This window comes from Eucyclogobius newberryi, unplaced genomic scaffold (assembly GCF_026437365.1).
Source record: "Eucyclogobius newberryi isolate DKJ021-1_F unplaced genomic scaffold, fEucNew1.0.hap1 SCAF_9, whole genome shotgun sequence".
In the NCBI taxonomy this organism is placed as follows: Eukaryota; Metazoa; Chordata; class Actinopteri; order Gobiiformes; family Gobiidae; genus Eucyclogobius; species Eucyclogobius newberryi.
In genome coordinates this window covers 28,296,515-28,308,956 of record NW_027316532.1, presented here as the reverse complement: position 1 = coordinate 28,308,956, position 12,442 = coordinate 28,296,515, and the positions used below count along the sequence as shown (strand labels likewise).

Below are 12,442 nucleotides of genomic sequence, written 5' to 3'. Positions count from 1 at the left end.
ATGGAAGCGAGAATGTATTGAAAACTGATTAAGTTTGCTGTTTATAAAGTTTTGTGTCTCTGAATGGCATTTACTTCCTTCTTTTACTTGTAAATCTCTCTGCAGCCAGACACTGATACGGTCTATTATACTCCCATGCAAAAAATCACATTGTGTTCCGTTGTGCTACCCGTGCGTTGCCGAAATTAGCCTTCACTTGTATTCTATGCACCATGCCGCGTCAAGTCAAAGTCACTCATTCCGTGTTTCCAAACATCTCAACAGGAAGCAGAGGAATGGCTCAGAGTCAGAGTACACAGAGAAACTGCAGCAATACAGTAAGTCTCTAAGCTGAAATGTGCTGTGTTTGTACAGCAACTCTATGCAAGCATGCTCTAACATTCTGTGCATTTTACTAATTATACACTAACCATGGCAATGTAAAGAGGTGGAAGCTTATATGACGTCTATACTTTAGTAATTATCATCAAAAAATGGACGTTTCTTGGTTAAAATGATAATGTGGTACAAGTAGACCGTGTTTCTCCATATCATCTGTATCCAAACGAATATGACTGTTGCTCTGACACTTACGCCCCGCTCTCTATTCCACCGTGATTATTATAGAATTGAAACTACAATTGGAGCAGCTCGTTACCTTCCACCTCTGACATTGTGCTTGATGACTAACTGTGTGCAAATGTCGCTGCAGAATGTTAACTGAGATGTATATCTGGTGTTAGATCATCAAGTTTTATCTGGCCGCATCGATTCACTTTCCCCAATTCTCGCTACTGAATCCCCCATAGTAACGCCGGGTATGAAGGTCTACATTGACCCCTTCACCTACGAGGACCCCAACGAGGCGGTACGCGAGTTCGCCAAAGAGATCGATGTTTCCTGCGTGAAGATCGAGGAGGTCATCGGCGCAGGTAACCCACCCAAGCTCCTGAGCTACAGGGGGAAGGCTGCTAGTCACCTCCAGGCCATTCCGTTAGAGGACTTCACACCAAGCGGTACTTTGATTCAATTCATCGCTAGCTCATCTCGCCCCCTTCCTCCTATATCTTTACCTGTCACCTGCTAAGACTCCCCAAATAGACACTGTCATGTGGTTAGTGCTAGATGTGTAGTATTTGAGTTAGCCTGATTCCCAGTTGTAGCACCCTTTGATACTATTTATTTTGTACTTTTCCTTATGTGTGGAACACTTGTTTTTACACCCATCCCTAAACTAGAGTCCAATCCTGGTATGAGTCAGTGTGTAACAGTAATTAATCCCATGTTTTCAGTGTTGTTTGGTTGAAACTGAAACAATTAAACTCTGCTCAAACAAGAATATTTAATAAAAACATAAATTGAATACCTAATATATTCTTTCTATTATATATTATGTCACACTGTACATTGAACAGAATGTTCTGCAGAGATTATGGGCACATCAAAGAACTCCCTGCACCAAAGCAAAAGCCCCTGTATTTAAAGAAAACAAGACAAATGAATCCAATGCACACTCTTCCAGGATTGTCTGACTCAGTCTCCACCCACAAATACTGAATGTAAACACTTGTATTTTGTGCACAATGTGGGTGTGTCCCTTTTAAAGTCAATTTGATGATGTAGTCATTTATTTATCTTTTGTATACCTTTTTAAATATAATATATAATTATTAAATCATATTTCTGCTCATAAGCTGCAGGAAATGTCACGTTGAGTTAGAATTGTATCTGAGGCTGTTGTGAAGGCAGAGATGGGAGAACCTTGCTACTACTTCTGCTTCTGCCAATACTACTGCTACTACTACTTCTTCTGCGACAAGCTACTACCTCTTCTACTGCTGAGGCTACTACTACCTGAAAAACCCGTCGCTTCCCAGCATTCGCCTTAAAAGTGACAAGTCCCTTTCCTCCCCCCTTGTCCCTCCTTCCTGTGCTCTGCTCCTCCCTCAATCCATCCATCCATGATCACTTCATTACAACTTCCATATTCACACAATTGCTGCTGCTGCTGCTTCATTTTCTCACATTCTTGCACACGCTTGGTTGTAGACTCTAAACACAAAATGTCCTCTTCGACTCCCAAAACGCCCAAGCTGCTCTCTCCTCCTCTCTCTTCCTCATGCGCTCGCTACTCAAGCCAATCTGAAGTCTAAGCCATCCATCCCCCATTCTTCTTCTTCTTTGATTAGACCCTATTTGCATTAGTATTTTTCACGCTTTTGCTACTAAACGCTCCCACCTGCCCTCATTGCGCTTCATGCCAGTCATTTTATGTATTTAATCATAGCCTAACAGCACCCAAAGCACATTATGTTTGTCACCATGCTAGCACCCATCATCCCATTGACAGTGGCCTAGGCTTATTTTGCAGTCCTTCCTCTACTCCCTTTGAAAGCCACCCCACCTTTGCTAGCCCTTCCCTTGCTCCTTGGTTCTAACCAGTTAACTGTCCCCTTTCTTCCCCCACTCTCCTCCACTTTGTTCCATCATGGCCTCTCTCCCCTCTCCCTCTCTTTGTCCGTCTGTCTGTCCATCGTTCCTCCGCCTGTCCCACATGGGCTGTATCGCAGGAGAGTTTGGGGAGGTGTGTCGCGGTCGCCTCAAGCTGCCGGGGCGGAGGGAAATCATCGTAGCGATCAAGACTCTGAAAGTGGGCTACACCGACCGGCAGAGGAGAGACTTCCTGTCCGAAGCCTCCATCATGGGACAGTTTGACCACCCCAACATCATCCGCCTGGAGGGAGTGGTGACCAAGAGCAGGCCCGTCATGATCGTGACTGAGTTTATGGAGAATGGAGCGCTCGACTCGTTCTTGAGGGTAAGTTTGTGTTTTTTATGAAAAAGCAAATTGCAGATTATGTTTAATATTTATGTCATACTTTTCCTTACTTGTCTGGTGCAGAAAACATTTGTTGCACAATAGTGTAGTGGTCCAGGCTGCAGGCTCTGTGCTTGTCACAGGGTTGTGACTCAGGCAGTTTGCTTGATGTCTCTTTCCACCCTTTACCCCATTTAAATCTGTCCTGTCCACTGCAATGACAAAAAATACTATGGAATTATATAAAATGAATCTGTGAAGGACTGTGCTTAAATAACAATGGATATTTATGAAGTGGAAAATATGTAAAAATGTACATATTTGACATATATTTGGGGGTTTAAGGGGAACTATGTCAAATGTTATATTCTTTTGTTTTTTTTCTCTATAAGGTGTGTTATCTTGAAAGCATTAATAAGCATGGATATATTAATAGACATTTAAGAATTACATTTATTTCACAGTCCATGTACTTTAAACTGAACAATGAAATGGCTATCTAGTAGATTATATGTACGTATAGTTCATTTTTTAGTTATTCACTTGGAAATGTTTGATCGGATGAGAAATATCATCTTTTCCCAAACAAATAATACAAAACGTTGCAACACTGTACCAATTTTGAATGTGTTTTTCTTTCTTCTTTTGCAGTTGAACGACGGTCAGTTCACTGTGATCCAGCTGGTGGGCATGCTGCGGGGCATTGCAGCGGGCATGAAGTACCTGTCAGATATGAACTACGTGCACAGAGACCTGGCAGCGCGAAACATCCTGGTCAACAGTAACCTCGTGTGTAAAGTGTCCGACTTTGGCCTGTCACGCTTCCTGGAGGACGACCCCACTGACCCCACGTACACTAGCTCGCTGGTGAGTGAGGAGCGTGACTTTTTGGACCATAACATAGGTTTTATCCGAGGCGGGAGGGAACACTCAAGTAAAAGTAGTGATGAAGTATTACTCGCGGACACAGAAAAAAGTACTTTGGAACTTCCTTTGCCACAGTTACAATACTACTACTCAAAAAGCGTGGTAGCACTTCAAAATAAAGTTGCCCAGTAAACTATTATTACTATTAAGTCGCACCAGCCAAAAATTGCATAATAGAGAAGAAAAAAAAACATATATAAGTTGCACTGGAGTATGAAATGCGGTTGCAAGTGTGAAAATAACAATTAATATCACATATAAGTCGCTCCGGAGTATAAGTGTAAAAGTATACAAGTATAAATATAAGTATAAGTCGCACCCTGTCAAAAACTATGAAAAAACGGTAATAAAACGGTAATAAAAAATACGGTAATAAACCCTGACTAAGTATTTGCTTATAAGACCTTATAAGGCATTTGCTAACATTTATCACTTAGTTATTATCATCAGTTTAATAAGCAGCTGCATTATAAGTCATCTACAAATGCAAGTCATTGTCTAAGTGATTATAAACAAATAACTAGTGCTTAATAATGCCTTATAAATACTTACAAACGTTTAATATGCTTTAGATTTTATGGATGTACTTAGTTAGATATATCTACTTTCCACCTCTGCTATATATCCTGTTGTACCACATACTCTTATAAATGTGTATAAGAACCTCACACTTGCTGTCATGATATTCCTATAAGAATACCATGCAGCATATAAAGTGTACACTACTAGAATCTGTATAGTCCATATATTTGTCCATATGCTCATACCATGTTTTGTACTAACCTTGTGAGTGGACCCTTGTGTTTTCCTTGACTCACCCTCTCTCTTCCCTCTCGTGTGTGTATGTGATCCGTGTCCGTGCTCCATCCCTCCAGTATTTCATGCTCACCTACTCATTCGCATATCCACAGGGAGGCAAGATCCCCATTCGCTGGACGGCCCCCGAGGCCATCGCCTACAGGAAGTTCACCTCCGCCAGCGACGTGTGGAGCTACGGTATCGTCATGTGGGAAGTGATGTCGTACGGCGAGCGGCCATATTGGGACATGAGCAATCAGGATGTGAGTGTCGGTTTTTGTTTTATCTTTTTAAAACGCACTTTGTCACTTTACTGGTGTGCCATCTGCTTGTTCACGTGGAGGAGGTGGTGTCATACATTTTATTAATTCAATCAGAGCGTAAAGAAACCACCTTAAAAAACAAGCATTCTTACTGTGACCTCTGCTTCTCTCCGTGGACATACTGCAGATGACTTTAATGCCGTACTGTGGAACATTCTAGGCAAAGCACAAGGCACAAGCAGCTGGCAGACCCTCTACCAGAAAAATACTTAGTGCACCTTTAACAATAACGAACAGTGGATTTGATTTGACTACTTTTCTCGCTTGGCCGATATCATTTTACTTCAAAATATTTCCAACTGTCATTGCATTTAAAACAGCAAAAACAAATCATTAGCTTGGCATTTTGCTTGAGAAAAGAAGTACATACTGAGACCAAACTGCCCTGAATCATATCTTAGTAATTGCATCTAAACTAGTAAAATTATGAATAACATTCTGAATTCATGTCGAAAAGTTCACCCAATTTCTTACCTACAACTTGTTCCGTTCTACTTTATTTTCTGCCCAACACTGTGTCCTTGTCCCTACTATTTTGAGCCAAGCAAATTGATTGTGACTCCTGTCCTCCCTCCCAGGTGATAAATGCGGTGGAGCAGGACTACCGACTGCCTCCTCCTATGGACTGTCCCACAGCGCTACACCAGCTCATGTTGGACTGCTGGGTCAAAGAGAGGAACTTACGACCCAAGTTCACCCAGATCGTGGCTACACTGGATAAACTCATTCGCAACGCGGCCAGCCTCAAAGTGGTCACCAACAGCACACAATCCAGCGGGTGAGTTTGCCACGTCTTCGCCCAAATATAGAGCGTGAAATATATAGCGCGCAGCGGAACTAATGGTGCAGTTACTGAACTCCAAGTGCGACGTTGTTTTTCCGTGTGTTGAGAAATGCTGGATAGAAAACGAGTGCAATTCTGAAGGACAATGAATGCATTATACATTGTAACGGTTTGACAGTTAGAGCATCTTCAAAACGATGTGGGATTTCTTGTTCGCGTTGGTCCGTATCCTTCAAAAGTGGACAGAGGAACAAAACTAACTTGGTGAACACACTTGAAGAGTATGGAGCTGTTAGCGTTTAGTTGATTCATCTTTGTCGTGTTAGTCGACCAGTGTTTTTATTAGAGCTTTGGGAGAGTGGATTGTGAATTTACCATATGCTGCCTTTTTAGTGGGCTTCTTTGGGTCAAGCATAGGGATAGTTTTGAGACTTTTTGTTTTTGTCTCGTCTCCTTTTAGTTGACTTAGTTTTAATTGACTAATTGATGCACAACGCAAGTCTTTACTTCTACCAAGAATCATTCAATTACAGCCCTATTCAAAGCAGTTGCGCAGCTAGATCAAAATGTCAATCCAAGCTTACGTTCTCTGCAATATAACGACGGAGTTGCGTAATCGACAGTTCTAAACTTTTCAACAACGTCTACATTTTGCCCTTTCTGCCGCGCTCTTCAAACTACATCTCGGTATGAAGTGGGAAAGTGGAGAGGTTGGAGACTGAATTAGAGGCAGTTGACCTACCTACCCATCATGCCGCCCGGGTCTTTGTGTCTTAGGGGAGGGCTCCAGACAATCCTGGCACAGGCTCAAGAGGAAAGCCAGGGTCTCGGTTGGCTTCAGAGTGACGTTCTTGGAAGATTAGGCTTGCAGTTAATTAGTTCGATTAAGGCGATGCAAAAAAAGAGATGGTGGCGCCTTTTAATTAGCCTCTAACAAGATTTTAAACGGGCCAGCGGAGAGATGGCCTCTTGCTGAAAAGCCCCGGCTGCTATTGAAGGTGTAAACGCTCACGATGTACATAATGAGAGAGAGCTTTGATGGGTACACAATTTAAAGACTTAAGTCAGAGGCAAAACATTTACTTTTGGGATGGGTCTTTGTATTTGTGACTCCTTTGAGATGTCTTGGTCTTGTGGCTTAATGGGAATTACATCTAAGCCCAGAACTTGAGGGCATTTAAGTGAAGATCTGAGCATAGAATAATAGATGTTGTGTATGTGAAGAGCTTTTGAATTGTCCTGCATTGCCGAAAGATACAAAATATAGTATTCTCAAAACTTTGTGTGATCATCATGAGATTTAATTATGTATTTTGAATATTCTTGCACCTTTATTATAGAAAAAACAATGTATACTGGCTAATATGCTTGCTCACTCCTATAGCTCCATAACACATCGATCAAATCTATTGTTCACAATGACGAATTTTACTTTTAGTGGAGTTTTTATGCTTTAAATTCTAACGCAAGCTATTGACCTTGACTCCAGCGTCTCTCACATTTCTCCTGCTGTTCCCCAGCTTCGGGCTCACATGTGGCCAGCAACTGTCTGGACCCTTTTGAAGTCAGCTTTATAGAAAGATGCCTAACAATGGTCTATTAAGAGAAGCCAGAGTTGTGCGTTAACAACAGCCCCGGGGCCAGGGACTCCCAAACGCAGGCCTTATTAAAAATCACTCCATCTACACCACTCAATGGAGCCTCTGTATCAATCTTATTAAACTATAGGCTCTTTTTTTGGGCTTTTCTTTTTTTTTTTTTCTCCTGGTCTTTCTCTTTAAATTGTTAATGAATCTAATGCCATCAAAAAGGATGACAGGATCAGCAGAGCACGGCAGAAAGACAGTGCAGCTCTTTCTCCTCCCTGGTTCAGTAGACACCTCCGGGTCACCCTCACGCTGTTTTGCTCCATAGCGTGCGGCCCAGACTTATTAAAACTCGCACGGTGGCCTCGCTATCTGCAGCCTTGATCAAAGCAGATTCGATGCGAAAGGTCTTTTACGCTTGTCAACAGGTGTACAAAAAAGCCAAACACGTTAAACCAGTGATAGTCGTTTTACGCCGTGCATGCTGCTAAATATAAACGCGCCGTCCCGTCACATAAATCACAGACTAGTGCGGACATCGAAGCGCACTCTGCCCATTTACCGCCATCATTCGCCGGTCGCTTAGTCAACATCTTCCCCGCACATAAGGCAAGCCACGCGCCGACATCTGTGTTTACATTGCACGGGCATTTTCACATTCCGATGAAGTGTTTGCCAAATGTCGTTCCATTTCGATGCGAATGTGATGCATAAATCATTTTGTCCCATTAGACTGCTGTAAAGGGAGACCATGCCCCTTTCAATTTACTCAAAATTTCGTTGGTGTTTTGGAGAGAATTGAATGTCAAATTTAAAACTGCACATCTGTATGAAATGACTGAACACCTCCACGCCGAGCCTCCAGCCGGTCCCCACAGTGACCCCCGCCCTGCCCCCTGCACACAGCTCCTTACACTGCGGGATGAGAGGAGGAGGGGGAGAGGAGAGGGGGAGAGGTGGCACTCAGCTGGGGCGTCCGGGTGCGAGGTTGGGCCTGGCAGAGACACACGACCTTAACCCTCTCTCTTTCTCTCTCTCCCTCCCCTCCCTTATGAATTGTAGGGTCTCTCAGCCCTTGCTTGACCGCTGTGTGCCCGACTATACCACTTTCACCACTGTGGGGGACTGGCTGGACGCCATCAAGATGAGCCGTTACCGTGACAACTTCGTCAACGCCGGATTTGCGTCATTCGACCTGGTGGCCCAGATGACAGCAGAGTGAGTCTGAGAAGGGGTTCATATAATCAGGCCCGGAGTGGTTGAGTCAAATTAGACGTACATAGATTGACCTTGTGGGAAATAGAAATGTGTATGCTAATTTAAAACGGATGATGACATTTTAATACACAGAGAGTCTAGCCACGAGGGTGTGACAGGGGCGGCAGCAGCTCAGTTTGTAGGGTGTTCCTCTTTTGATATGAAGGTTGGCAGTTCGAATCCCATGGACATGTTGGTAGAGCGGTCAGATCCACAGGTTGGTGCAATTCTGGCTCCCACAGAGGATTATTGTAACCCGCCTGTGTCTGCGTACACTGGTTTATAAATGTGTGTGAATGAGTGGTTCCTTGACGTAAAGCCCAACATAATATTTACCTTTTACCATTTGTGACCATTCATAAGGGTCAAAAGCTAGTATAGTTCCTAAAGGACTAATGGACATGATATATATATATACACACATGATATATGATATATATACACACAGCACACAGCATGAGTTTGCATTGCAATGTTTTTGTTGAACATTTTTTTGGTGCATGCACATTTCGGAACAGCTTATTTCAGCCAGCAAAGTGAAACTGGGGAGGACCGAGCACAGCCAATTAGAGTGCTGCTTCTTGGCTCTTACTTCTGGGTCGATAAGAAATAGAATACTTAATTATTAGCTGCAAACAGTGTGCAGTGGTATCATTTTGTCAGTGTCTTTCATGATATATTCATGATATACTGTTTAGAGCAAAATAAAAAAGTCAGATATCCCAGCTTGAATTAAAAGCTTTTACATGGTAATTACACAGAGTATTGCTCCAGCAAATATTTATCCAGAGGCAGTTGTAAAGAACTCCAATTATGTTATTCTACCAGCCAAGAATAACACAAGAGGGAATGCCAAGTAGCATGCAAATCACATTTCCTGTGCAATGGAAAGGTTCATGCAATAAGGATGAGGCTAATATCACCTGCTGCACGAGCTAACAAGTCATAATCTACGCTAATCATTGCGCCGCTTTCCTTAACCGTGGTCACTGGTCGACCTTGGTGCCTCCCTGTGTGTTTACAAACAGGAAATTATGTAATGGAATCTTTGGGCTAAATTGCGGGCCGGTGATGATCAAATGAATGAATTAGGACGATAATGATAAATAAATCTTCCTCATTAGCTGCATAATAGGCGGCGGAGGCGGGGGTAATTTGTTTCAATTTGAGCAGGCTGACAGGTGTGCTGTACTGAAGCTCTCTGCTGCCCTTAATGGCCAGTAATTCCTCTAATAGTCCCCATTTATTATCATTTTATCCTCCATCGCTGCACTGATGGGGGGGCGCTTAAAAACAAGTATTTATTATTTATTGTGGTCGTTTTGAGAGGGAGGATACGCAGATTTAATATGTATACTTGACTGGCACTGTCTTGTGTTGGTCTGTGTGCCCACGTCGAAAGATAGGCAGCCCTTCAGGAAGTCCACGGTAATCACGTGTAATATTAGATTATACAGTGTGTGTGTAGATGAATGAGACGTACGCAGACTGTGGCGGAGAACCAACAATCAGTTAATCGCAGGGCCTAGACGCCAGACCCTTTTTGCGCAGCTATCAACTTGGGAAATCAAACAAGTGAGCGGAAAAGCGCGGTGTTAAACCAAACAAAGCCTTGATGATTAGATTGTGCCGTCTGACTAATGACTCCTGGCGTAGGTGCCCCCTCCCAAGGCGTGGTAATATTAACAGTATGCCAAGGATTTCCCACCATTTCAGGATTTTTCGTGTACGGAATCTACATTGACTTTATAAAACACATCTTGATTGATTTAGACATGATCAAATTAGGAACCGGAAGGGAAAGGCATATCTCTCTGCGTGTGGACAGTGGCAAATGGCTCTGTAAATCATTACCAGTGAGGTTATAGCGCTTTCACATCTGCCGAGCAACGGACAAATTCTGTGTTCACCGCATCCACCGACATGAGTGTCCCTTGTTCTGTTGACTTAACCCACCAGAAGCTTATTCTATGGCAAACATTTGTTCCTTATAGTGTGTATTTGCTCATAGGTGAAAGTGAAAATGTTACGTGTTGACTTATGTGCGTTATCACTAAACCACCTGTTCTCTCTCATCTCACAGGGACTTGTTGCGGATAGGAGTGACGCTAGCTGGACATCAGAAGAAGATTCTTGGTAGCATTCAGGACATGCGATTACAGATGAACCAAACGCTTCCTGTACAAGTGTGAGCAGCGCTGGGACACTCGGACTGATAAAGTCTAAGGACAGACAGACTCCTGGGGCTGAACGGGGCCGGAAAGAGCCATGGGAAACCCCAAGCTGCCTCACCATCCCCTCCAATTAGACACAAAGAACAGGCGTGCCGTGCCTCTGACTAGTCTTTTCTCCTTCTCACCGCCGCTTCAGCTTCTCTCAGTTTTATTTACCATTACTTTTTCATCCAACAAGAAGTTTTGTGTTCGGCTTTTAAGACAAAACCCTTCCCCATGCCTCACTGTCACCTCCAGTGTCTAATGGATTTGCATGTGCGTTCTCATGTGGTTTGCCTTAACCTTCTGATCCAATTCCATCCGTGATGGTTGTGAACATGGCATAAATGACACTCCCTGATTCATGGAAATAACATAAACATAATATCAAAGGAAATGACAGAGGTATTTTGACCCAGACAAGGTCAAAGTACCCCCGGCTAGCTGTTGTTGCTTCCTCTTTCTAAATGCACATATGTGTTATTTTCCATCTTCATATTGAAGGTGTGTTATCCAAAAGGGTCCTTGCTGGGGAGGTGTATGATCAGGTCTGGGCAAGGATACAGGTCAGAGGACGAGTGATGGTGGCCACATTTCTGGATACTGTTTGGGCTGCTTCATCCACACGACCTCTGCACCCCGACCTGACTCCTTCAGGTCTTCATTTGGATCATCTGTCCATTATCTCTTCTCTGTGTTTCATTACACCTACGTATTAGTGCACATTTTTGTTTTCACTTTTTCCACAATTGGGAGATAAAGGACTTCAAAATAAACCAAGTCAGCCCCTGATGGACACTTCATGTGCTACAAGAGACTGTACCACAGTGACCGACCACTTGGCCTTTTGTGTGTGTTTTTGTACCCAGTGTGCACATGTGTGAGTGAATGACAGAGGACAGAGTGCGTGGGTTTGGGAGTGTGTTAGTTGCACACTAATATACTGTACAATACAGCTTCCGCTATTTGCCAACGTGGAGAGTTACCGCATGAACTGAACCGTGACATGGAGCAAAAATTACGCTATATTCTGTGGAAAACTGTTAAACTTTTTTATTGAATTTAAAAAAGAACTTTTGACTTCCACACATATATAATTATATGTATGCATCATACGGAGAGAAACTATGACGGACACCTTACTTTCTACTTAATATTTCCTGGATTTAGAATTATCAAAATTCTTGTTTTAATTTCCTGCCCTATGTATTTATTTGTACCTCCCCCACCCATTCCCCCCCCGCACCAAAACCAGGTGGACCTTTGGCCATTTGGGACTGTGGAACAATCAGAAGTGAGAGGAATTTCAAGAGGATTCTCATTAAACTAAAGAAAAGACATATAAATTGGATATTGTATTTTTGTTGTTGTTCTAAACAGCCTGTAAATGTTTTGTAACAAAAATATGATAAATAACAAATGAAATTCTGTGTTTTGACAAAAATTCTGTGTTTTGTGAAATGTTTGGGTTGGGGTGGAATTCGCTAAATGAGAGTTTTCAAGACAAGACTAATATTATTTGCATTGACATTGTACAAACCATATTGTTACTCTCTATACAGTATATGCATAAACCTAAAAACTGGATAAAATTCCTCAAGTTCAGGAGAGCGTTTCCCAAAGCACTGGGGCTTCACTAATCATCTTCTATGCACCTTAACACGTGTCAGAGATTCATCGGTGTCTCTCGGCTGTGATTTTTCTCATAATTCCTCACACAGCCAGCTTGTCTTAACATACCATAGGTTTTAGAGACT

The 12,442-nt window shown here is 42.7% G+C and overlaps 1 protein-coding gene across 13 annotated transcripts in view; it reads left to right on the top strand.

Moving 5' to 3' along the window:
* Nucleotides 1-12,129, top strand: part of LOC140354091 (ephrin type-B receptor 3-like) — a 54,859-nt gene extending 42,730 nt beyond the window's left edge. The window contains exons 9-16 of one of the 13 annotated variants that reach the window (XM_072438929.1): nucleotides 265-317; nucleotides 789-911; nucleotides 2,550-2,797; nucleotides 3,449-3,664; nucleotides 4,600-4,785; nucleotides 5,424-5,623; nucleotides 8,278-8,433; nucleotides 10,556-12,129. In XM_072438929.1, the coding sequence (XP_072295030.1) occupies nucleotides 265-317; nucleotides 789-911; nucleotides 2,550-2,797; nucleotides 3,449-3,664; nucleotides 4,600-4,785; nucleotides 5,424-5,623; nucleotides 8,278-8,433; nucleotides 10,556-10,664 (1,291 nt within the window). In that variant the 3' untranslated portion in view covers nucleotides 10,665-12,129. Of the gene's footprint in view, nucleotides 1-264; nucleotides 318-722; nucleotides 996-2,549; nucleotides 2,798-3,448; nucleotides 3,665-4,599; nucleotides 4,786-5,423; nucleotides 5,624-8,277; nucleotides 8,434-10,555 lie in introns of all 13 variants that reach the window. The other 12 variants (XM_072438924.1, XM_072438928.1, XM_072438926.1 and 9 more) reach the window with 12 other exon arrangements.
* The last annotated feature ends 313 nt before the right edge of the window (nucleotides 12,130-12,442 follow it).